Consider the following 27,623-nt stretch of genomic DNA (forward strand, 5'->3'; position numbering starts at 1 on the left):
ATGTATACAGAAATTTTTACAGTTAGGCTAGGACATGGCTCATATATCCCAGTGGCCTAGGGCTGGTCATATGGCATCACAGTATAATGGGCACTGGATGTTGTAGTCTTTTTTGTTCCTGGTTGGGGTGAGGGGACAAGGTGGGATTTGGTGAAAACATAGCATTATGCCTGCCACAATGCCTTATTCAAATTTAGTGTGATGATCCTTGGCAATAACTCTCAAGAGAAAACTCGTAATGATAGTGTTTTCTTCATGAATCACAAAACCAAATGAAAACAAAATGATTGAAATGATATAACAAGATGGCAGGAATGTTGTAAAAAATGTTTAATGACAAAGAAAATTTCTCTTAAACATTTACTGTTACTGCACTCAAAGTAAACAGAACTGGCACCTAAAATTCAACTGTGAGTGCTGACATTAATTTTTCCTGGGTGTACTATTTAATACTTTAAGAAAAAATCATGCTCCAGACTAGGGTAACTTTAGAAGGCACATGACTTGGTTCCTTCAAAATATAATTTATAAGACAAAAGTAATAGATGGAGGAGACCCAACTCATTATAAAACACTTTAGTGACTTATCAAACCATTGTAATTTTTTAAATTATTTGTCTTCTGAATCAAACAAACAATAAAAAATATGATATTTACACAATTACACATTTGAATACTAACTGGATGTTTGATGATATTAATGAATTATCAATTTTTAGATGTGATAATTATGATTATTTCTTTTTAATAAGCTTTAATATTTTTTAGAAATACTTACTGAACTATTTAGAAATGAAATACTGCGATGACTAGAATTTTCTTCAAAATAGTAAGGGAGGGGTGGGGGTGGGAATGAAATCAGGCTTACTTTGAGTTGGTAATTTTTGAAGCTAAGGTATGGGTGTTTGAGGATTTGTTTTACCATTCCATTTAGTTTGTGTTTACTATTTCCTGTAATAAAAAAATTAAATTTAAAAAGCATGTTATTTTATTATTAGGAGATTAATTTTTTTATTTTTGATTCATTTATCTTTTTTATATCTTTTTTATATTTTGATTCATTTATCTTTTTTATATGTTTTTCTATTGCTTACTTTGCTTTTATTAAAAATTGTTTCAATCTTTTTACATTGGTTATAATTTAATTAGACTTATCCTTAATAATTTTGGAACATACCAAAGATGTTGTTTCAAAATAAGTGCATGCAGCAGAACATAGAGGTTTTACCCATCATGAAGCCTGCCAAGGTAAAGAATCAGTGATATCCTGAGAACCTTGGGATGGGAAAGTGATATGAAATTGGTACCAGGATGGACTTCAAAGAAGTGGCCAACTAAAAACATTCATCCCATTCATCACTTCCTGAGTATCTCCCTTGAATTTTCATGCTGGCTGGAAATAGATACATTTTCCTGATAGCCGTTGTGTGGAAAGAGTACTAACTATTGAGCTTAGCAAACTTAACAGAACTTCTATATATAAAAAAATATTTTATTCCTGACTTTAGAAAATTGTGCTAATCCAGTTATGATAAGAGAGAATCTTCTCAAGGTATTTTAGGTCTTACTCCCAGTTCTGAATCTCTTCAAATTTAGCCACTAAAGATTACCTAGTAAATTCTCAGGACAGACACTGTGATTTCCTTGGCAATAGGCTTTGTTGTCCCAATTAGGAGAAACTATTGATTTTCTAAACAAACAACATTGCTATTTTTGTCTTCAGTAATCTTTACAAAAGGAATACAGCTTCATTTTTGGCACTTTGGTTAAATGAGAAAAAATATTTATAAAGTTACAGTTCATAATTTTAATCAGACCACGTGCTACCTGTTTTCCTTTCCAAGCTGAATTTGTCTTCCCCATTCTTCACCTTTTAAAATCTTGTTAGGTTCCTAATGAGCAGTACTTAATGTTTGCATCATATTTTAGGCCCTTTAAGTGAAAAACAAATTATATGTTCAGTATAAGAAAAACTATTTTGAAGATATTTCAGTAGAGGGAATATGTATTTCAATATTCTTTGATTTCCATTCTATCTTTAGTATAATTTCTAAAATAAAACCTATTGTCAGAGAACAACATTCTCCAGGATCTGGTCATTCTGACTTTTTTGGGCTTCTCTTGTTACATCTTTTCACCCATTCAAATAACCTCTAACATGCTGAACTTTTATTAGGTATCTTACGATGAGCTCATCAAATATGCATGTGAATAATTAGATTGGAGTTTTACTTGGAAAATAATGCCAATAGTAATTCAAAGAACTTAGAAGAAACAAATTAGTTTCCTCAAATCAACAGTTCAGATTTACAGGTGGTATTCCAAGGATTCTTGATAATGAACACTTACCAATATTGATCTAGAAAATCCCCAATATTATTTTTAATAAACCCCATTGGCTCCAGGAATTTCTGAAACAGGAATAGGAAATTAGATTGCTAATTTGACGAACTTCTCTGAGCCTTTAGCCAGTCAGACAAAAGTGTCTACAGGGCTTTCACTTTTTAACTAAATACAAACAGAAGGCATGTTCTGGCCCCATAGAACTACAAACATTACTGTATAGCATATAAAAATCACAAAATCATATTATACTGTGCCTGGATACTTACATGCAAAACGAGTGGTAAAGTTAAACTTTGGAAGGGTTGGAAAATAATGGGTGATGAGAAAAGCAGTGAAAGGCTGATGTTTGACAGTAATGGGATAGAAAGGTACTAACTAGACGATAACATTTTTTTAAAACTTTGCCAGGGAAACCAAGGAATGTGTGATCAAGACTATTGTCATTACCTTTCTTTTCTTGTCCATGACGAACAGGTCAGTTTTTCCTGAAAGACACACCATGATTTAGGGTGGAGGATTAGAAGCAGTGAGAAATTGCAAGACTTCCATCCATTCTTGTGGAGTCTGCTCATTCCAGCTGTTTCTAGTTGGTCTTGTCTTCCCCACCCACCTCATTTCCCCTTCCTGACTGCCCTTCAGGCTATGCATCAGAAATGGTGTCCCCTTGAACATTTAACCAGCCCCTACAGTTACCTAACTTTAAATACCTAAATCTAATTCTTTGTCATTTACAGTGGTTTATTGTACCCTAGTGGTACTGTTGCTTTGATAAAAAGCTGCCCTTTCAGTCTTCAAGTCTCTCTTCTCAACTCTGTCTTCTCATTTCGTCTGTCATTGTCTCCTAGCCTTGGACACCACCCTGAGATTAAGTATTGGTTTATTTGGCCAATAGTGAGTGAGAAAAATTAATGGAACAATTGTTATGTGACAGTCACTCTACTAGGCATAGGGATACAAAGATGAATCTTTCAGAAGCTCTAGTGAGAGAGGCAGGCACATAAGGAGGAATGTTACCATGAAGCTGCTAAAACTCAAGCTTCTTCACCTGCAAGAGCCCCTTCCAAAGCCGTGTCTTTTATTTTTCCCCTTCTTTTTACAACAGCTTTAGTTGGGTATAATTGACATAGAATAAACTGCATGCATTTAAAGTACATAATTTGATAAGTTTTGACATGTGTATTTGCCCGAGAGACCATAGAAACAATCAAACTAAAAAGCACATCCATCAGCCCCCAAAGTTCCCTCATGCCCCACTGTAACACAGTCTGCCCCTTCTCTGTCTGCAGGTTCAGACCCCTGGTTCACTTTCTGTTCTTATAAATCAGTTTGAATTTTCTACAAATTGATATAATTTGAATAATAAGGTCTTTACTTTTCTGGTGTATTTTCCTGCCCACAGCATAGTTATTTTGAGAGTCATCCAAGTGGTAGTGTATATCAATAGTTCATTCCATTCTATTGCTGAGTAGCCTCCATTGTACAGATATACTGTCATTTGTTGATCCATTTACCATTGATGGACACTTGAATTATTTCTAGTTTGGGGCTATTACAAACAAAGCCACTAATGAACACTCACACAAGTCTTTGTATAGACATCTGCATTTATTTCTCTTGGGTAAATATGAAGGAAAGGAATGCTTTGGTCCCATGGCAGATGTATGTTTACATTTTTCAGAAACTTTCAAATTGTTGTTCAAAGTAGTTTATCATTTTGCATCCCCAAGAGCACTGTATGAAAATTCAAACTCTTCCACATTCACATCACTTGATATTACCAACTATTTAAATTTTACTATTAAGAAGATGTGTAGTGGCATTGATTGTGGTTCTAATTTACCTTTTCTTAATGGCTAATGATGCTGAGAATCTCCTTGTGGGCTCATTTGGAATTTATATATCTTCTGTGGTAGTGTATTTGCTTGAATCCTTTTTTCCCATTTTTATTGGGTTGTTTGGTTTCTTATTACTGAGTTTGAGACTTCATTATATAATCCAAATACATTTCTTTTATCAGTATGAGATTTGTATCTTTTGTGTATTTATAACCTCTATTAGTATGTGTATAAACTTTTATTATTATTCTATATGCTTAATGAATTGAGACTTTAATGAAATGATTTTCTTTGTCCCTGGTATTCTTTGCCCAGAGATCTACATTTTATGAGAATAATGCAATCACTCCACCTTTAATTTGATTTATTTTGGTATAATGAATTTTTTTTACTTTTACTTTTAAATTTTTTCTGTGTTTAAAGTATGTTTGTTTTATGCAGCATAGAGTTAGGTCTTTTTTTCTTTTTTTGCAAAATTTGATCATCTATGTTTTTAATCAGGATATTTAGAGCATTTACGTTTAGTGTGATTATTGGTGTGATCAGGTTAAACTAACCATCTTGCCACTTGTTTCTACTTATCCCATCTGTTCTTTTTTACATTTTGTCTTTCTCTTCTGTCTTCTTTTGGTTTGAGTATTTTTTTATAATCCTATTTTATCTGTTATGTTACATAAATATAATAATGTCATAAACATAATGTTATATGGTTTTATATACATATATATGGCATTTTGTTTATTACTTTAGTGGTGTCGGTAGGATGTATACTATGAATTTTGACATATCATAGTCTAACATCCATGGCGTTATGCCACTTTACACATACTAAAAGCATACAATAGTATGCTTCCATTTTTCCTATCTTCACCTCTATACTATTGTTATACAGTATTTTTTTACATTATTGTACATTATTCTTATACAGATGTTATAGACCACACAATGCATTATTAATATTTTTAAATACTCAATTTTATTTTAAAGAAATTTTAAAATCAATAAAAATATCTTTTTTATTTATCCATGTAGCTGTTTCTGATGGTCTTCATTTTCTTGTGCAGATTCATATGGTAATCTTGTATCATTTATCTTCTGCCTGAAGGACTGCCTTTAATATTCTGCTAGTGACAAATTCTTTCAGTTTCTGTATGTCTGAAAAAGTATTTATTTCAGCTTCATTTTGGAAATCAATATTTTGCTGGTTGCTAGTTATGGAATTTTAGATTGACTTTTCTTCCCCCAGTACTTTAAAGATGTTGCCCAGCTATTATGTCACTTTTATTGTTTTTTATGAGAAATCTTCTATCATTCTTATCTTTGTTCCTCTCTATGTAGTCTTTTTTCTTAGTTTATATGATGTTTTATCACTGTTTTTGTGCAATTTGTTTGTTTGTGGTTTCCTTGGTACAATTTCCATCATGTTTCTCGTGCTTTGAGTATGTTGAGCTTCTTATATCTGCAGGTTTCTTATTTTCATCAAATTTGGAGTCTTTTCAGCCATTATATTTTCCAATGTCTCCCTTTTCTCTCCTTTAAGGAGTCTAATTATATATTTTAGGCTCCTCAAAATATTCTCAGTGCTCATGTTTACTCTTTCCTATATTTAAAAAAAATTATCTTTTCTGTGTTTCATACTTCATGGTTCTTATTCCTGTCTTAAACTGATTAACCTTTCTTCTAAATACCTAACTATCATTAATCCCATCAGTGTATTTTTCATCCTACATATTATAGATTGCATCTCTAGAATTTAGATTTTTTAAAAATCTTTTATACATCTACTTAACTTTTGAAATATATAGATTACAGTTATTAATATAATAATTTTATTAATGTCCTTATCTACTATTTCTTACATGTGTGTCATCTCTGGATCAGTTTCAATAGACTGATTTTTCTCCACTTTATTGATTATATTTTCCTGCCTGATAATTTTTTTCTCTGCCTGGTAATTTTTGATTGACTGCTAAATATTGTGAATTTTATCTTTTTGGGTGCTATAAATTTGTGTATTCATATAAACATTCTTCATCTTAGTTTGGGTATACAAATTAAGTTATCTAGGAAAGTGATCCCTTTAAGGTTTCAGGTTTGTTGGGAAGGGTTGGAATAGTCCTCAGTTTAAGCTAATTATTTGCTTCTACTTAGGTAAGACTTTTCTATGTACTCTCTAGTGCCCTGAAGATCAGGATGTTGTCCAGTGTAGCTCATGCCCTGTTCCATGTCCTTTGTAAGTGCCTGATAACATTCCCTTTAACATTTTGGGTGATTGTTTCTCAGGCTTGAGTAATTTTCTTACATGAAGATACTTATGTTAATCAGCTAAAGATGAGGCGTGCCTTCTGCAGCTCTCTAGAGTTCTCTCTCCTTGCAGAACCCTAGAGAGCTGCAGGGAGCAGTTACTCTCTTCTGTGAACTGTGATCACTTTGGGCTCCCAGCTCTTCTACTGAACTCAGGGTGTCCACCAGTATTCACCTCAGTTCTCCATTCCTGATCAGAGGGTTGTAAAATTCTCAAGGACAGTAAATTGGGCAATGGTAAGACCTTGTCCCATCTGTTTCCCATCTTGCAAGGATAATTGCCCTCCATTGCCTTATATCCAATGTCTTAAAAAACATTGTTTCAAATATTGTGTCTATTCTTTGTTTCAGGCAAGGGAGTAAATTCAGGTCTTGCTCCTCCATCATGGACAGAAGCATAAATCTCTGTCATGTATGAAACTTTGTATTAATAATGTTGTATTCAAGACTAACTTAAGATGGCTGATTGGAGATACCAACTGCCAGAACATCTCGGTAAGAAGAAGTTTTAGATGAAAGAGAAAAAATGAACAGACAGATAGCAATCAGGTAGGGGTCTGAGAGAAGGGAATCTCTGGAGTCTCCAGAACCTTCAGGAGACTCCAGGGGAAGAAGTTACAGAACAGAACAAGAAGCAGCAAGGTATCAGCAAATATCAACCCCTGAGAGGCTTGGAGTCCAGTGAGAAGGGTAGGTGGAGCCATTTGTTTCTCCCTTCCTCACATCTCTGACATTCGGGTGTGTTTCCAAGTTGCTGGAAAGACTTTCTACTCACATGAGCCCAGGGGCTACTGCCCCTAGTGCTCTTAGAACTTACCGTGGACAGGGCATTAGGCTCCCAACTATACCCACAGACCTGAGCCAGGACAGCAGGGGCTGTATTGCTTCTCCACCTACCATGCACCCACCATGCACTTTCTCCAGGTGGCTTCAGCCTATCAGGTGTCATCCTTCTCATTCCCACACAGACATTTCCCAACTACAGCCCAGACTGTAGGAGCCACAGGAGTTCTGTGGGTCCCAGGTGATCTGTGTGACCCCAGAGCCTGGACATTCTGGGTGGGTGCCTTCTGGAGAGAGGGACAGAAACAACCAGAGTGCTAGCACTCCTCCATACAGACTCTTTCCTCCCTATCCCCCACCCTGCCCATGGCTGCTGAGAGATGACTGAGGCAGGACTCATAGGAACTGCTTTTCCTCTCTATTGGTGCATCCACCACACCAGGCCTTCCACAGAGAGTGGGGCTCAAAACTTTCCAGACTCTTTTTCTCCCCTGTCTTTCCCCCACCTGCAGCTGCCAAGAGAGACAATTGAGGCACCACTCCAAGGCTTACACAGAGTGTGGGACTCATGCCTTTCCCCTTGGGGTTCTGTAGAAGACTGAGGGATGCTCAAACTGTGAGCTCCCTACTCTCCTGCGCTTGCTGGTGTTGCTTGCCCAGTGGTTCTGTCAGAACACGGAACACCCCAAGGCAGAGGGATGTCAATCCTGCTTGGACATCATGTGGGCAACTTGGGATCTGCACACTTCACCCTGGCATGGTTAGAGATTAATCTTGATCTCGGGAGGCGAGGGAGCCCGCATGGGCAGCTTTTGAGGGGGAGTGCAGTGTGGGGTCTAGCTCCAGTGTGCTCATGAGGCACCCTTCCCCAGTGAGAGGGCTTCACTCTTAGCTCAGGCTGGATCCTGGATGGGGAACCTCCCAGTCAGCAGCACAATCTGGCTTGAGCTCCTGCTTACTGGCAGACACTGAGGGAAAACTGTGGAGCAGAAGAGTGGGGAGAGGAGCAAGGCCCAGTGCAGACTGACAGTTTGTGAACCTCAGATGGACCTGCCTCCAAAGCAGACTTTCTGATTATGTGGGGCCACTTCAGTTCCTCCTGGTTGGCTCTGCCCAGAAGCTGTGGCCAGACCTTTGACTCCTGACAAAATAGCTACCTTGCCAGCATTTGTGGAGCTTGAGGGAAGGCTCCCCCCACCCAGCCCTGCCCAGCTGCACTCCACCACCTACCTCTGCTGTGGCAGAGAATAAGCATCACCTGGAAGTGCCAGGGCCCCATGCACCGCCTGGGGCATTTGAGTGCTCCTCCTGAGAGACTGGTCACAGGAACCAAAGACAACACTGCAGCTTGTTCTTTCCAGCGAGCACCTCATACTAACAGGGAGGTCAATTTGTCTGCCTGTTACAGCATTCACTGACTCAAGTTTATAGGGTGTGAGGGGGTACAAGGAGTGGCAATTTGGGGGAGTACCTACATATCCTTACAGAAAAACTAAACTACTGGATAAGAGTGGAAAGAATCTAGTCTGGGGCCTTAGCATACAAGTGTTTAGCCCCCTCCCCTATGAATAGCTCTCGTGGTTGGAGAGCTTATTCTGAACCTCCTACTAGCAGCTCCCCCTAGTGGCTGGAAAAACAACTTGTAAACCCTGCCAATGCTTTGCAAAGCCTTTTAGGCTTCCACAACCCACCCACATATTTCCTTGTTCCTCCCCCACCTCAGTGGTGGTGGAGATCAGGAAACCCCCTGAGAGCTACAGGGTTTCTCCTAAAGCTTGGGGCACTCAACTACCCTGCCTGTGGGACCTGAGTCTACTGCGGACACAAAAGAACATCTTGGCAGCTGGCTTTATCGCACAAATGTCAACAGGGAAAACAATGATATGGCTCAGCATAGCATCTTCCAACTCAAGCAAACAGGGTGTGGCCAATTCACTCTCACAAGTATTACCCACCATCACTGAGAGTAAGCTGGGGGACCTAACTGACTACATGCTGTTGGGAAGAGGTGAAGACAGTAGGTCAGATGTAACCTAGGAGGTACACCAAACCTGCTAGAACACCCCATAGGCAACTCAGACCAGCATTGCTCTCCCTGGCAAGCTCAGGGATCAATCTTCAGGGACTCAGAGACAGGCCTGCAAGCCAAGCCTACCACCCCCAGGTCTCGGCCAAGAGACCAGATGAGAGGGAATCAGTGAAAGAACTCCGGAAATATGAAAAATCAGAGCAAAAGGACACCCCCAAAATACAATAATAACTTTTCACCAAAGGATACTAATCAAAATGAAAAGATTTAAAGGACAGATGAAGAATTCTAAGTATGGGTTATAAGGAAGCTCAGTGAAATATAGAGAAAATAGAAACCCAACACAAAGAAACCACAAAAATAATGCAGGAAATGAATGAAAAATTTACTAAGGAAATTGAATTATTAAAAAACAAATCAAACAGAACTTTTGGAAAAGAAAATTTCATTCAAGTAAATACAAAACACAATGGAAAGCCTTAAGAATAGGCTAGATTAGGCAGAAGAAAGAATCTCAGCGCTTGAAGACAATGCCTTTGAGTTAAATAAGTCAGTCAAAAAGAAAGACCTGAGAAATAACAGGAATGAGCAAACCCTACAAGAAATATGGGATAATAAAAGGAGGCCTAACATAATAGGCATCCCTGAGAGTGAAGAAGAAAATACTCAAGGGTTGGAAAACCTATTTGAGGGAATAATTGGGGAAAATTTCCCTGGCCTTGGTATTAATCTAGATATTAATCTTAATCTAGATTAATCTAGATATTAATCCAGATGAAAGAAACCCAAAGGACCCCTGGGAGATTCATTGTGAGGAGGCTAACAACATAACACATACTCATCACACTGGCTAAAATAAACATGAAATAGGCCCTCCTCCCAGCCATAAGGCAAATGCCACAGGTAACTAACAAAGAAAAACCCATTAGACTAATTACAGACTTCTCAACTGAGACTTTACAAGCCAGAAGGGATCAGGGTCCCATTCTCAGTCTCCTCAAACAGAATAATACCCAGACTAGAATTTTGTATGCTGTAAAACTAAGTTTCTTCTATGAGGGAGAAATAAAGACTTTCTCAGGCAAGCAAACACTGAGGGTACTTGTCAGGACCAGACCTCCCTGCAGGAAGTACTCAGAACTGCATTATACACAGATCAGCACAATAGATACCCAACAGTATAAAATAACCCAAAAGCTAAAGGTCAAAGGCCAGATACCACAATGGTTCAAGAGATAATACAAAGCCATAAAGTTCTACTCAACAGGATAAACAGAAATCCACCCCACTTATCAATTCTTTCAATAAATGTAAATGGCTTAAACTCCTCACTCAAGAGACATATGCTTGCTAAATGGATTAAAAAAATGCAAGCCAAGTATCTGTTGTCACCAGGAAACACATCTAACCCACAAGGACTCATTCAGACTTAAGGTGAAGGGGTAGAAAACAATACTTCATGCAAATGGAAACCAAAAAAAAGCTGCTGTAGCAGTTCTCACATCAGGTAATAAAGACTTCCAATCGGTAAAAGTAAAGACAGACAAAGATGGTCATTATATAATGGTGAAGGGAACAAGCCAACAAGAAGGCATAACAATACTAAATAGTGAGGCAACTAACACAGGATCACCCACATTCATAAAGCAAATCCTACTTGATCTAAACAAAATGATAAACAGTAGCATCATAATAGCTGGGGACTTCAACACCCCACTGACACACAGGCAGATCCTCCAAACAGAAAATAAACAAAGAAACAATGAACTTAAACACAACTCTAGAACAAATGAGCCCAACAGACATTTACAGAACATTTCTACCCAAAAACTACTGAGTATATGTTCTTCTCATCAGCTCATGGGACATTGTGTAAGATTGATCACATCCTAGGACACAATATATGTCTGAACACATTAAAAAAATAGAATTATACCATATAACTTCTCAGACCACAGTGGGTAAAATTAGAAATCAACTCCAACAGAAACACTCAACTCTATACAAAGTCATAGAAATTAAACAACCTACTGCTGGATAGTTATTGGGTAGAGGAGGAAATTAAGATGGAAATTGAAAGATTCTTTGAAATAAATGACAAAAGGGACACGAGTTACCACTTTCTCCTATTATGTGCAGTTAGGAAAAAGAAGAAATGGAAGAAAAGGGAGGAGAAGTAGGAGAAAAATGATGAAGAGAGCGAGGAGGAGGGTAAAGTAAAACCGCCAGCCTAATTTTGATCAGAACAATAAAACTATGTCATAAATACTAGAATTATCTTCCATAGGAACCACCTTTCCCCTGAATCTTCCCCAGCTCATGAAGGACAATAAGCATGCTTTCCCTAGCCTCACTGGTCCACAGGCTCATTTCTCAAACACCACCTGTCAGGCTAAGTTATGCTGTCAGGTAAGTGCTACCTCCTCTCTATGGCATGTTCCTGCTTCCCCCAGACTTGGCAGATTTCCCCTTAGCGCAGAGCTGGGCCCTCTGAAGTAAAATGAGTTCCCATTTATTGCCAACATTCTCCTCCTCACTCACTTTGCCATAACCATTCTGTAACCGGAACAGATTTTCTCTTTCGTCTTGACAGATGAATTCTTTTTGCTTTTCTGATGTTGGTTTATATGATGGTTGTTGTGTGCTTACTCCTTTTATAGAAGCAGGAACAGAAGGGAGCTGGGGAAAAGAGTTGCAGGCAAGAAGCCCCCCAGGGTGCATAATAACCTGCCACCCTTCCCATTCTCTCCCTTCTCTTTTAATGCTCCTGGTCTCCTGGCATGTACGGCCCAGAGGGAAATGTAGACACATGACACGGGGCCTTACTGACTTCAAAAAAATATCTCAGGCAGTCGCAGTGCAATAATAGGTCTTATTATTCCTTAACATTTAATAAAGCCTGCAGTGATAGATGCTGAAAATAAAATAAGCTGGTGTGGTATCTGCTTTGTGAAAAGCTGAAACTCAAAAGACAGATCAGAGTAGGCAAATCATACAGATGGACAAAGGCTTGAAGAAAATAAGAAGGAAGGGGGTAGAGACAGATGGCTGGCTCCATGGATCTTTTTTTTTTTTCCTCCAAGTTTATTCTCCTGGCTAAGGACCCCAGGACACTCTGGAAAGAATTTTTTCTTTTCATTATTCTTTTCTTTCTTTCCTCTTTATATTTGTTCCATTTGCTTGTTTGTATTTAATCAAGGTTTGCTGTAAACAGTGAAGCCAAGCTTCTCTTAATCATGCTTGCCATTAAGGGCTTTAAATACAAAACTCCTACTTAAAATTACAACTATACTTTGATGAAAAAAATCCCCAGCCCACTCCATTTTACATTTTTCCCATTGGTTTTCTAAAATAGGATTGGAAAGTGCTAATAGAGTGTTTGGGAACTCAGAGTTCTTTGCGGTTTTCTAAGTCTAAAAAAAAAAAAAAAAAAAAAACTGGTCCTACTTACTGCCTTATCGCCACTAATCAGGGCTTATGTGTCACTTGAAAATTAGAACTTTCACGCGTAGCAGGAAAGAGACACAGAGGCACAGACTCATAAAGAAACATCCAAACAGTGATGTGATTGCTAAGGACAGAATATTCCCCAGCAGCCGTGTGGTTCTGGAAGTCATCCAAGTTATTAATAGCTATGGTGACAGGACTGTACATTATATTGTTTCCTCATCGACGAGAACGGAATGTGAGGCTGTGGGGCTTGTGACATGGAAAGTATGTGCGTGGCTTGGTTGTGTTTTGTTTTCTCCTTTTGAGGGCTTTCTCTCCTTTGTGCATTTTACCGATGCTTGTGGGCAAACATCTTAGTGGATGATGAACAAGAAATGACCTCATGGAAACAGTCTGTTGGTGACCCGCAGCTGATTTAAAATAAGGTAGACACATTTTGATCACTCTCCCAATATATACAGAGAGAAACCAAGAGACGTGGCCCCCCTAGTGTTGGTTTGATCCATCGCAAAGAATAAATCTGTCCCATTCTACACTGAATCATGGGATTGAAATGCCTGTCATATCCCAGGAGAGCCTCAGATTTTCATCGGGTTAGAAAGAGAGCATTTTTGCTGCTACTGAGGTTGGGATTAACTCAAAAAGGGGCTCACAGATCCGGATGTCTCCAGATCCACTCATCCTCTCAGACAAAAGCCAGGTCAGGAACACGGAAACACACTTAGTACCCTGGAGCAGGGTCACATGAGGAGATGAATGAAAACCACCATGGGTAACTTTTCTTTAAAAATCTGAGATGGTGTAAAATAATTCACTCCTTCATTTTTTTGTTAATGCATTTCTTTAACTGCTTATTCAAAGGGACATTATTCTTTTGTGTCCAGCATACAAAATTTTAAAAAATTTGCATACCTCTTCTAAGTCTCTTTACATCAAGTTATCTCATTAGTCTTAATTTGTCTCTACTTCTTTGGTTTCAATGGCATACAGCAAACTGCAAAGCACCCATTCCCCTTCTTCATGCTCTGTCATTCATTTAATCTGACCTCCCAGCACCCTACTCTGCGAATAGCTAGATTTTGATGTTTTAGGCATTATTGCTGTGGTTCTTTTACTCAGCAGTCCAGATTGTTATGTACTCCAGACTTGGAGCTCTGGAGTTTTTGGTTTTGTAAAGCCTGGGACCAGAGTAAGCTTGCTCCTGTAGTGAGTGCTCCAAAGTATAGATTGATTGATTGCATCAGGGAGCTGAGAGTGCCCTGTGGAATTTATTACTTAGCAACTCGTTCATGTTGGGAATTTTTCCTCCCTCAGGACAATCAGGGCGAACAGATTATTATAGGCAAAACAAACAATAAATTAACTTGAAAGAGAGTGACACTATCTGTCTAGTTCGATGCTGGTGATAATGGTGGTCTGTGCAATTAGAATGTTTGTGAGGGCAGCAGCGAAGCCTTTTTAATTTCTCTGATCTTGTGATTCTCCTAGAGTTTATGGACTCATAAACTCGTGTCTTAAATTTTCATTTTACAGTTCTTGCCACGATTTTAGATTTCAAAGTATCTCTCCTTTGGCGCCTTAAAAGCTGAGGCTCCATCCTGAAAGAAACGTGCATTCAGAGCCCCCACGCATCCCCCTGAGGTTCCCACTTGGTCAGATTAGATGTTCTTTTCTATCAAATCATCTGTTAAACCTTACTTGCATTTTTTAAAAGATACTGTTTTGACTTTGATACACTCTGGCACTCTGAATTCATTGTGTTTCTTTGTCTTTTTCCTTAGGCTTGCCCCAGGCAAGGTCTCTCCCCAGCAACTCATTATGGGGAGGGCTTTATTTCCAATTTCCAATCATTTTTATTTTCCTCATTCAAAAAGAAAGGGCTGTCTTGGGGATAAGTGTCAGTGCGTACTTTGAAGATGATGGGCTTATGTTTCTATCTCAGCTGATCGTTGAAGTCAGTTTTCTGGTCTTTTATTTATTTATATTTTGGTGAACTTATGTATATATTCTTAAAACTTACTATGCTACATTGAATGAATTTCAATCTTCCCTCTGATTAGAGACAAGCATTCTTTGCTTTTGGAGTTTACTACCACTTTCTGGTTGGGACAAAACAGTCTTTAAGTTATTCTATCTCATTTTTTTCAAAAGTATCAATTATCTTATTGTAAGAATTATAATATTTTAGAGTCGTTCTTTGGAACTGTACTATACATCGTCTTATCCCTTCTCTCAAACTCTATCTCTATTCCTCTCTCTCTCCAAAAAAGGCAAGCTAAGTACTAAGGCACAGCTAGAATTCTGATGCTTAGAGTTTCAGTCCAGTGTTCATTGTATGTGAGTGGATATCAGGATCCTACACTTTGCACATCCTAGTGATCGGTGAATTAAATTTTATCTTTCCTGAGGTAAAATAGAATAGCAAATGGCAAATGGGATACGTATTTATTCTTTTGTTTTCTTTTTTCTTTTTTTGGAGACAGAGTCTTACTCTGTTGCCCAGGCTAGAGTGAGTGCCATGGCGTCAGCCTAGCTCACAGCAACCTCAAACTCCTGGGCTCAAGCGATCCTCCTGCCTCAACCTCCCAAGTAGCTGGGACTACAGGCATGCGCCACCATGCCCAGCTAATTTTTTCTATATGTATTAGTTGGCCAATTAATTTCTTTCTATTTATAGTAGAGACAGGTCTTGCTCTTGCTCAGGCTGGTTTTGAACTCCTAACCTTGAGCAATCCCCCCCCCCCCTCAGCCTTCCAGAGTGCTAGGATTATAGGCGTGAGCCACCACACCTGGCTCTTTTGTTTTCTTTACCTAAGGGATATCCAAAATCACTTAAGAAAAACAAAAGTTAAGCATTCCTTTGCTATAGAAAGAGCCACAGCTAGTTCAGTGAGAAAATAGTAGGTACTCTCTAGATAGGATAATGGTAAGTAATGTTGGCACAGTTTACAAACCACTTCCATGTGTACCCTTTGCCTTAGTACTCAGTTTTACTCTGCATGGTAGATTTAAATATCACCCCTTGTTTACTCCTGAGCACCCTTAGGCGCATGACAGTCAAATGAAATTTTCACACTCACACACTCAGCACAAGGGGAAGATGGCATACAGAGTCCGGTGCCAAATTCTATCTCAGCTGAGTTTCTTCTCTTTCCTTTTCCTTCTTTTCTTTCTTTCTTTCTTTCTTTCTTTCTTTCTTTCTTTCTTTCTTTCTTTCTTTCTTTCTTTCTTTCTTTCTTTCTTTCTTTCATACAATTTGAATTTCACCATCTTTTCATAAGTTAATATTTATTCACATTGACTATGATTTCTTATGTGTTTGGACACATTCTGGTATTCTTAATTTGTGCTTTTAATCTACCACATTCCTTACTGATGCTGCAATTAAAACATTCCTGCCTCTTTGTTATTTAATTGAATTAGATTTTCAGTTTTTCAGTTTTTTCTCTATTTGCTTGAAATGAAAGAACTGTATCAGTTCTTGTAGTGTCTCTCTTAAGATTTTAATATGGAAAGTCCCAAATGTGATCCAAGGGAGCCCTTTAGGGCAGCCCCCACGTGAGCCAGTCCTCTGCACTCACGAGGACTGCCTTGCTTTCTGATTCAACAAGATACTTCAGGTTTCCCTCCTCTGCTTTCCACCCCTGGGGTGAAATCTGCCACTTAGAAACCTGGGTCTGTGAGCTAGATGCACTCACTGCCAACAAACTTTATTATTTCTAGGTGCTTTTGGTGGCTAGAGCTAAGAATGTGTTTGTGTTTTATTCTGAAACCTCCAAACCGCAGCTGAAGTCACAAGATTCTCCTCCCATTCCCTCATTCTGTATTTGTATCTCCTGTCCATCGTAATGACAACCTAGATTCCCAACATCAACATGTTCACCCATTGGCTCAATCCTACAATAGATACAAAATGGCTTCAGAATATTTTTAATATTAGCATGCCATCAGCAGAGTTACTAAATTCAAGATTACTTTGAACTATATTCTAGTAAAGGTACACAATTAAAATACCCCTTCAGGCCAGGTCATGGTGGCCCACGCCTGTGATCCTAGTAGTTTGGGAGGCTGAGGCGGGAGGATCGCTTGAGGTTAGGAGTTCAAGACCAGCCTGATCAAGAGCAAGATCCTGTCTCTTCTAAAAATAGAAAAATTAGCGGGGCATGGTGGTGCCCACCTGTAGTCCCAGCTACTCGTGAAGCTGAGGCAGGAGGATCCCTTGAGCCCAGGAGTTTGAGGTCGAAGTGAGCTATGATGACACCACTACATACTTTACCCAGGGCCACAGAGTGAGACTCTGTCTCAAAAAACAAAAACAAACAAACAAAAAAACCTCTTCAAAAGCTACTTAGACTATTTCCTTTATTAAATGTGATATAATTTGATTTGAATCTTGGTTCATTCGTTTCTGTTTGTATTTAATTTTAGAGTTTATATTTCATTATTTGATTAAATTTATTTTTTAATATATAAAGCATTTAGATGCATCAAAAGTCAAAATCATATAAAACAGATACTAAAATATTTCTTCTTCCCAATTCTATAATTTTCACTCTATTCTCAGCATTCCCTATAGTACTTTATGAGGTTTGGATTAATATTATTTTTAGTTCCCTTTTTTCTGACACAAAGTATAGCTTACTTTGTATATTCTTTTGCAGTTTTTCATTAAATAGTAGATCTTTTAAATCACTGCATGTCAGTTTGTAGAGATCTTTCTTTTTCTTTTTTTAAACAGACACATACAGTACTATACTGTATGGAAATATAATAGTTTGTTCAATCAGTTTCCCATTGTCAAATACTTAATTTTTCCAATATTTTACTGTTACAGATAATGCTGCAATGGTTAGCCATGTGCACATGTTGTTTAATATTTGAGGAGGTATATTTCAGGACAAATTCTTAGAAATGAGATTGCTGTGTCAAATGCACACATCATTTTGTTAGACGTGACTGAATTGCCCTGCACAGTGTTCGTAGCATTTTGTGTTGACCGTCAGAACATGTTATTAAACTTTTATTGTAATCTGTCACATTCTTCAATTTGAAGCCACAGTAGTAACAACAGTATGCTCCTCGCTGCAGTGACCAGTTCTCTCTCTCTCCAGAAAGTAGACCCAACCTTTCATGACCGCTGTAGTCAACCTCTAGGTGATTTGCATTCCTCTTCTAGTTTTCACTGCATCTGCCTCCTCGCCCTCCACATTTGCCATACTTGTCTAGACAGTGAATGTGCAGCCACCAAAGCCTTTCCTTCAATGGGCACTTTATTTTCCAACACAGGGGGCCATTTAAGTATGTCTCCCACAACCAGAGACCATGGACTATGAGTGCCCCGCCCTTAAATGCTAGCAGAAACTTTTCCTTGAATCTTTCCAGCTCAGATAACACATCTCAGGTTCCCATTTCCCAGAGAGTCTGCTGTCTCCAGCTGCCTCTGTTTCCAAGTACTGTATTGAAGAAGGTTCAGATGAATAAATAGTCCACTCTTGCTAGTTTACTCATTTTTACAAGATATTACATAGCTTACAGAATCCCTGGGAGGGCTGAAGAGTAATCCCCAGACCGAGCTTTAAGGAAAGATTCCTTTGCTGCAAGTCTAGACGCCAAGGGAGACACTAGATTTGACATCATCAAGAAGACACCTGCAGAACTCGAAAGCCAGCTCCATGGCCAGCTGGCGAACTGACAAATTGGAAAGTTCTCACCAAAGTTACCTGCCACATGCCATACGAACACGGTGTTCTGTTTGCTCCAATGACTCTGTCTCTCTGGGCATCATTTCTTTCTTGTGTCAAAGTTATTGTCTTTTTCCCTCCAATATCTGGTGACCCTTGATCGTGCATTCATCTTTTATGTGCAGGCAGTTAGATTTTCTGTTGAATTTGTTTGGGCTACCACCTTAGGGCAAGGGTGAAATGTGCGCCTGTAGTTTCCATTTGATGTTGTTCTCATTGAGAGATGGGAGGACCGAATGTCCCTTCTTGCCTAGTCTGAGTGGCTAGCAGGTCTCTGATACCTGGGTGTCTTAGTTGTTCGAGCTGCTGTAACAAATTACCACAGCTTGAGGAATTTATAGATAATAAACATTTATTGCTCACAGTTCTAGGCACTTGGAATTTCAAGATCAAAGCCCCAGCAGATTTGGTGTCTGGTGAGGGCTCCTGCTTCATAGATGACACCTCTTGCTCCATCCTCACGGGGTAGAAGGAGCAGGGAATTTCACTTGTGCCTCTCTGATTTGGGGCACTAATTTCATTCATGAGGATGGAGCCCTCATGACTTAATCACTTCCCAAAGTCCCCACCACATAATACAATATTAGATTCCAACATATAATTTTTGAAGGAGACCAACATTCAGACCATAGCACTGGGGCACTACCTCTCACTCTGAATGAGCCCTTTCACATGTGCTGATCTCTGTGCTCTACTTGGCCAATAGTTGGGAAAGGAAATGTCTGGCGTTGCATGCCTGGCTGTTCTTACAGGGGTCTCCCAGTTAAGCACCTTCAGAGGATCCTGGAGTCTTTGTGTGTCCATGAAGTGCTGTGGATCTGCCCTTCCAGTGGCCATGGCTCTCCTGCATGCATAGTTAGGTTGTGACATCCTTTTGCAATTCTATTGTCACTATGTTCTACAGTTAAGGTATTTTTTTTCCCTCACAGTTTATGGTCCATCCAAAGTCCTATATAATTATTCATGTATTAAATGAATATTTTCTATATTATTTGTAGAAATTTTGGATGAAGCAGAATACCATAAGTTCCACAGTCTGATACCTTGAAAACTATTTAAGTGGCTTTCATTCATTGGTTTATGCATCCCTTGGTTTATTCATCCATAAATACCAGGTTGCTGTCTCTGTGTGCCAAAGGCTGTTCTGGAGTCTGAGGAATGACAAGATTTCATGAGTCCCCACAGTTCAGTGGGAATGACAGAAAGTATGATGCCTACAGACAGGTGCTATAGTGAAGGTACATGCAGAGGGTTTGGGAAACTTAGAAAGGAAGAATTGGGTAAAGGAAGACAGTCCATATGAGTTTCCTATTTCTGGGACTTTCACATTCTGTGTGGCAACTGGGTCACATACTCTTCTCATTTTGTACTTGTCCATTTTGACTGGTTCTTAAGTCTCAGTATGAATATCATTTTAGAAAATACTTCCATGACTTGTTTAAGCAAATCAGGTTTTTCTTTAGCTTTTTAGAACATCCTGGATTTTATCTTCATATTATAGTACTTGACAACATCGCTTTTTAAATAGTTATATATGGAATTATTTTTCTAACTTCTCTTCTCCCCACCATATTGTAACTTAAACCAATTGGAAATTTAAATCAATTCAAGTTTGGATATAACATGAAAACCTGCAAACAAATTTTAGATAGAAATTTTAAACCAGAAATAGTTGTAAAGGAAAATATCAATATGACTTGAAACTAGGAACAGAAATTATATCTGTTTGAACAAGGCCATGTATTTAATGCCAAATTTACAGAAGAGGAGCTTTTGAAATCTATGTTTGCTTTTGAAGGAATGGACTTGCTTTGGGTGTTCCATACATAAAAGAAAAGTATATTCACAGAGAAAATTTCAGTGATCTTCTCTGTGAATTTAGTATTAATCCCATATGTAAGTTGTATTTCTCAGATGAAAAATGCAAGGAGAGTGTAATCACTAACATAGTCTCATTCTCACACTCATAACTAATCCAAGATGAGATGGAATTTCTGTTTCCTTTTCTCTGCTCTCTCTTTGCCCTCTTTATTTGGCAGAATAGAGGAATAAGTTGTCTCAGCTCTGTCTCACCTCTACCAACTGCAGGCAGGTCCCTCCTTCAGGGAGGGAGGACAAAGGGACTTCTTTGGATGCCCATGGTTTCTGGAAGGAGTCTCAGCAGACCCACCTCTGCCCAGGGCATGGTGTGGGGCAGGACCCAGCAGAGAGACTCCAGAGCCCACTCCGTCTTCCACGAGAGAAAGCCAGCTTGCATTACTGGCAAGCCCAGAGAGGGAAGCCTCCCAACCAAGTAGGACTTCTCCTATCACCTCTCTTTCCTCCTACCTGTCCTCACTCCATCAGGCTATAGGGCTGGACAAAGGAAGACTTACAAGAGGATATTGGCATAGAGGTGGGCCCAGTGGCTGCTGATATAGGGACATTTTCACATATCATGGTTGGTGGAAGGTTAGGGGCCCTGAGCACCTTCTGAATCCAGGAAGAAATATCAAATAGATTTTAGATAGTTATAGTTAGGAGTTCCCAACTTCACATGAGCCTTGCCATGCAGGCCAAGAATCCCTCCATGGACAGATTTCTATGCTCTAATCCCCACGCACTGGCTAAGAGAGGAGCACTGGAGCCAGAAGCTGGAAGGAGCCTGGGTCTCTGAATGACAGTGTGGGGTCAACAGGCGTAGGACTGTGACTTAAGGGAGCACACTAAAATAGGAAGACAGGTTTGTTGTGTTAAGACACTAGATTCTGTGGTTACTTGAGTAACAAACGTAGGCAGGGTTGAGGACTCAAGACAAATAAGAGAACTGCTCACTTGTGCCAAATGCCAACCGTTAGGACTGAAACCGGGAGATGTAGCAACTTGTACCTTTAATGAATTTTCTCATTGAGTCACCTCGGGCAGACTTCTGGCTTATGAATGTTTTGGGCACCAAGTATTATGTGTTTTCGGGTTTGGCTCTCCCTCTGAGGCAGAAAGGTAAGAGCTCCTGGTGGTGGAGTAAGAACAGAAGCAGACACTGTTAGTTCTAATTTCCTAATTCCTCACTCTTGACACCCTTCGGTATTTGAGGCCAACACTATGTGGATTTCCTGTAGCCTCTTTTCTCTTTTGCTAGGAAACTTTTCTTGCCTTTCAAAATATAAATTGTCATCCTTTTATGTAACAGTTTCTAAGCCCAAGGGAATGACAGTAGTTCTATAACTGCAAAATACAGTTATGATTTTCTGAATTATTTCCCCTACAATGCACATGTATATATATATGACCTATTTATATAAAAGGTATTCAAAAAGTTAGCTGTATAATATTAAATTGAATTATTTTATCCAACAAAAATATTGAGGAACAATAATAGAGACTCCGTTGGGTAGATATGCTCTTGTTCTTATCACACAAGAGTTAGTTTGATTGCATTCGACTCAATAGATCCCTAAAAATAGATTTGGTAAGAAAACCTCTCTTCAAAAATATGACAGAATTTATACACTTTTCAATTAATTGTTTTGGATCATGGACCTCCAGCCCCTTTGTTTGCTGAAATCTTAAAAGATCCAAACCTCAGATTGAATTTGGTTTTATTCCATTTTTCTTTAGAGCTTTGATCCCCTCTCCCTTGGAATTTATCAATAGTTTCATTCTCTTTCATTTTCTTTAGACTTTAGAAGCCAAATGGTGACATCAGGAAAATGTCATCTGAGCACGCTCGCTAGCCTTCCTTTGAACAGCACATGTTCCCTGGGGCTGTGGGGAAAGGCAGATACGCAGGGTGTCTGTCCCATGACTAATTCAAAGGAAAGGAAAGAGGCATTTGATACATTCCTATTATAAAACCACCATGGAAATGAATGCATAGATTTATTCACCTTTAATTATTTTCTTATGAGAAAACATTAACATTTTCTTCTTCCATTGTAATGATATGGCAAGCAACATAAAATCCAGACTATATTGTGCTAATGTCAAAGCAGACCAAAAAAATGATATTTAAAGTTTATTTCCAAAACCCTTGAAAATGATCTGAGAAATTAGAACAGGTGACAGAGGTGTATTATAGGCATCTATTAAGACATACTCTTTGAAAAATATCATCTTTAAAGTTTATAAAGCATCCTGAATTTTAGAGAAACTTAACGAAACCGCAATAATAGGACATCCCAGGGGTCTGGAGTACTTAGGTAAAGTGAAAAACTACAAAGCTCATTCCTTCCAGTCTGTAACTCAGCATGCTACAACCTTTGCTACCTCACGGGTATCTTTGTAACTCACATGCACACGCTGCAGCACAGAACATTGTGTAGTAGAATTTGTTTTATCGTCATTGCTTATGAATAAGATGGAAAGGAAGGAGAATGGGGGTGGAGATTATATTTTTAGTGTTTTGAAAGCAGTGTTACAGTTTTGGGAAACCATGAACGTTGTAGAGAACTTACTCTTCCATAGAAAATAGAAATGTAATTGCTTTCATCTTCATTATATGGATTTTTATGTGCAGCCAAAAACAATTTGAAAAATGGAATAAAATTAAACTATTTACTTGGAATACAGTTTTTTCTCCCCAGCTAATTAAGGAATGCTTTTTATTGAAAGTTTCTTGATAAGAATTAAAATAGAAAAATCAATTCCATTAACTTCTCACCAAAGCAATACATTTAAAAGTTGGGAAAAATATTAGCAGTTCAGAATGATGGTCAGTGGTTGAAATGTGTCTTATTGTAAAATGTTTTTATTTAATAACATCATGTCCTTTATTGTGATGTGAGTAGAGTTTGATGTCTGACTGAAAATTGACAGCAATAGAATTTTGACAGAAGCTCATCTATCCTTCTAGACGCTGGGAGTCATAATATACGTTTTGTCCAAGTTGTGTAATGTTTATATGTGAAGTCCATTCATAAATCTAAAATTTTAATTGGTTGTTGCCTTTAGTGAGTAGATTTATATAAGCATAATTCTCCTAAATTAGATGCCATTATTTAAAAATAGTCATAATATATTTTTCCATCCTGGAAAATATATTTTAAATCATTTTAACCCATTATGAACATTTGGATAGTAGTTTTTAAAGACTTCTCATAAATAATTTTTTTTAAAAAAGCAAGTGGATTGGGGAATGTTTGAATATAGGGTAATAATTCATACCAATTATATTGCTAAACATTAAGGTTGCAGGCCCAATAATATATAATAATTCATACCTTATGGTCTGATGGCAATTAAAATACCATCATTAAGTATTTTGCAAACATACATAATTTTTGAAATCTTGCTTATGTGGAATAATATTCCGTACTTTATTATCCAGAATAGTACCTCTATTTATTTTTTGACAATGATAATCATTAGAGAGACATTCTGAGCGTAACTTAAAGCTACACAAAGACTCCGACTTTTATCTCATATTATTATGACTGTTAATACTGTTACTACTATCACAACTATTAGTACTTTTGAGTCTCCACTGATTCCTATCATGTAAGTATGACACCAATCACATGGCCCCAAAGTAATAATTATTGCATACTTGCTATATCTATCCACAGTGGAGAAACCAAACAACCAAACACAAAAGACCTTACTTACTGAATTAGAAGAGTGTATTTAAAGAATCTACAAAATCCATAAAAGTTCTGGCTTCTAGCTTCTGAAAGTCAACAAACCTTACATGAGGCAGAGGGATCACTGGAGAGCTTAAATATTTAATGTCCATGATGCTTGTGGTATCCTAGTAGGTGACTGTTAGGCCACCTAAGGACTACACAATCCCTAACACCATGACCTGGTTAATAAAGCAGAGAGTTGTGTGTAGTTTGTTCCCACGTGTAGCTTGGGACCCCTTTACTGCACGTAAAGTCTTCTGACAATGGTCTTGCCTCATGGTTTCCCACAACTATGTATCCAAAAAATGTCACTTAATTTGAAGATTTTAAAGATATATTTTGACATAAGTTGACAATTTATGTATGTCAGATTAAAATGGGATGGATCTTGCAATCATAAAGATAAGGGTTTACATTCTGATTAACTAATAATACCTAAAGCTCTGAGCTTTAATTCCAGTATCAGTACAAATATGATAATAATTGCCTTGTAGGCATATGTCAGTGCCACGGATTTCACTGTGTCCCGTCCCCCCAGAGTTCATATGTTGAAATCCTAATCCCCAATATGGGGTGGGATATTCAGGAGGTGATTAGGTCATGAGGGTGGAGCCTTCATGAATGGGATTAGTGCCCTTTGAAGAGGAGACACCAGAGAGCTTGCTTCCTCTTTCTTCTCTCCAGCACATGAGAGTGCCATGAGCAGATGGCCATCTGCAAACCAGGAAGCAGACCCTTATCAAACACTGGCTTTGCACAGCTGTGATATTGGACTTCTCAACCTCCAGAACTGTGAGAATAAATTTTTTCTTTAATCCATCCCCTTTACGGTAATTTTTTATAGTAGCCCAAACTAAAACAGTCAGTTCCAGGAATAATATATGCCAAGCACCTAGCCCAGTCACAGAAAGTCCTCGGTGTGCATTTGAAACAAGTTCTCACATGGTGCATACTTGAACAGTTCTTTTTCACTCTGGTGGAAATACATATATTGTGGGGAGCAGGAATGAAAATTAAACCTTTAATTCAATCAAGATCATTAAATGCCTTCAGTGTGCAAAGTATGGCCAAGGAAGCCATGCACCAATAACAAGGGGCTGCTCCTGTTGCTTCTTGGCAGGGATTAGGCAGTCAGAAGGGGGGAGACAGCAGAGAAGCAGGCAGGAAGTGGGGCTCCATAGCCGTCAAGCCAGACCTCAGGCAGAACACCTCCTGGTGATTGTTGGGTGGCGCAGTAATGTACAATAACCACGTATTACCCATGTGTTTTTATTTTCTGTGTTCTGATGCTTTGAGATCTGGAGCCCTGCTGACCCTGGTGCAACAGCCCTTCCCAGGGTCAGCCAATTCTTAGAGAGAGTGTTAAGTGGCTCACCCTGGGGCATGCTTGTCACAGGTAAGCCAACCTATTCAGAGCCACGCTCTCAACCGTGTCTCCTGGTGGCTCTCATTACAGGCCACTATCCACCTGCCCTAATCATCTCAGGGCCAGGAACCAGACAAGCAGGGACAGCTTCTACACCCCAGAACCTACTGACATTATTCAAACTAGCCAATTCTGTGCCTGCACACCCTGCCTGGCCCCTTCCTTTCTGAGAAAACTACAAGAAAAGCTTTGTCTCACCATCTCTCTTGATTCCTCTGTTTCCTGCTGACCCTAGTGGGTCCCTGTGTAACTCCCCTAGGGCATGCTGTGCCTGCTTTTCTTGGGGTATTTGAGTCTAGCAAACCATCTTTTCAATGGAAGTCACCTTCTGACCTGTGGGTCTCACCATACTTGAATAATCATAAAGCCTATATTTCAAAATAAACCACGAGTGCCTGAAGCTTGCAAGATGCAATGAAGAACATATTATGGGAGGCTGGCTGGGATTGCATCACCGCCCCTATGTATCCGATCTGAAAACACAAGGGTTCATGGACGACAATAAAAACAACAAATAAATAAAACAATAGAACATGTAGGCAGAACAATAGATAGAACCCTTTTATTGGCACAGTAACGTTTCAAAGGCTGGTATGAATAAAGAGTTCCAACTAGCAAGACATGGTGGACTGGAGCCACTGCTCGGAACTTCCCGACAGCCGATGAAGCACAGCAAGAAACAGGCTGGTGCATTACAGGAGGGTGGAGTATATACAGCAGGTGAATCATGCAGCGCAACTCTGAGAGCACAGTCGTCTTGTGATGCAGCCTTTACTGCTCAAACCGGTAGACCTTTGAATGAATATGACCATTTTACACCACCAGCTATGAATTTGAAGCCATACGTGTTTAACCGAGTGCCGGATGATTTCCTGTAACCTATGCTGAAATTGGGAGGTGAAATTTAACTAAAGAGTGAATAATTCACCTATCCAAAAAAAACAGAGCATAGGAAAGACCTGCCCTCTATTCAATGAATAAAATCTAAAACATGGGACTCTATCCATACTTTTGCAAGGGTTGACACTGGCGAAGCTAAAACAACAACACAGTCTCGAGATTTTTAGGTACCTTAGGTTAAAAAAAAGTGTGTGGAGAAAAAAAAATCTAGAAATGATTTTTTAAAATTTGTATTTTGAAGAAAGGGAGCACCACCAATTGCATAAAGTTATAAAATACAGTAATAAACGTGTAAATAATTATCCGGTTTGTAATTCCAGTAAAACAAAAACACCTACAAAGAAATAAAATATATGTCTTGTATACTGTATTATAATAAAACCATTGGAAGTACAATAAACATATTGTTGGCTATATAAAAACAACTGTACAGTGTGCATGGATGGCTCCTTCCCGCCACCATTCTCTTTCCCTCTCTCACCTCGTCCACACTTTGCCCAGGCTTTCTCTTGCTGCCTAGGTAGCACGGCCCTGTAAATGTGGAGCCTGAAAATCAGTGTATCACCACAAAATGGATAAGAACACACACACACACACACACACACACACACACACGGGGAATCTCTTGTACTCAGCGTCAGTGTCCTGTGCTTGTGTAAATGCATGGAGAGAAGACCCAGCAGGCGTCAGAAGGCAGCCTTCTGTGGATGTGGCAGTTTTATTTGGTGAGTCTGCAGTTCAGCCCATCAGATGCTGCTGTCCCAGAGCTCGGAGGGCAGCCTGTTGCAGGAGGCCCCCTCGGGCTTCTTCAGCAGAGTGGGCTTCTTGCAGGGCGGTGGGGGAGGCGCCCTGGGCTCGGTGTGGTGCAGCAGTTGCTGCCAGCCCTCCCCTTCCTCACAGAGCTTCCGCCTCCAGTCCAGGAGTTCCTGCAGGGCCACGCTTTCGTTCTCTGAGAGCCTCAGCTGATGGATTACCTGTGGGAGGAAGAGAAGGATAAAGAGTAGCACCGAATATTGTGGATGCGTGTGAGCGTGACAGCAACACCTGCATGCAAAGGGGCTGGGCTGGGGCGGAAAGAGACAGCGCTTTCTACAAAAGCTCCGGCTCTGCTGTCTCTGGAGGCAGCACTGGCTCAGGTCAGCTGTGCACTGTGGAACTGCAACGAGGACAGGAACAAATCATACAGAAGGAGGCAGGGCGGTTAGCTCA

The 27,623-nt window shown here is 39.2% G+C and overlaps 1 protein-coding gene across 2 annotated transcripts in view; it reads right to left on the minus strand.

The window, feature by feature from the left end:
- Positions 1–22,507: 22,507 nt before the first annotated feature.
- MYO16 (myosin XVI) overlaps positions 22,508–27,623 on the minus strand; it is a 610,163-nt gene continuing 605,047 nt past the window's right edge. For both annotated transcript variants that reach the window (XM_012751938.3, XM_012751933.2), the window contains exon 35: positions 22,508–27,388. In XM_012751938.3, the coding sequence (XP_012607392.2) occupies positions 27,161–27,388 (228 nt within the window). In that variant the 3' untranslated portion in view covers positions 22,508–27,160. The remainder of the gene's footprint in view (positions 27,389–27,623) is intronic.

Source organism: Microcebus murinus, chromosome 13, assembly GCF_040939455.1.
Source record: "Microcebus murinus isolate Inina chromosome 13, M.murinus_Inina_mat1.0, whole genome shotgun sequence".
Classification (NCBI taxonomy): Eukaryota; Metazoa; Chordata; class Mammalia; order Primates; family Cheirogaleidae; genus Microcebus; species Microcebus murinus.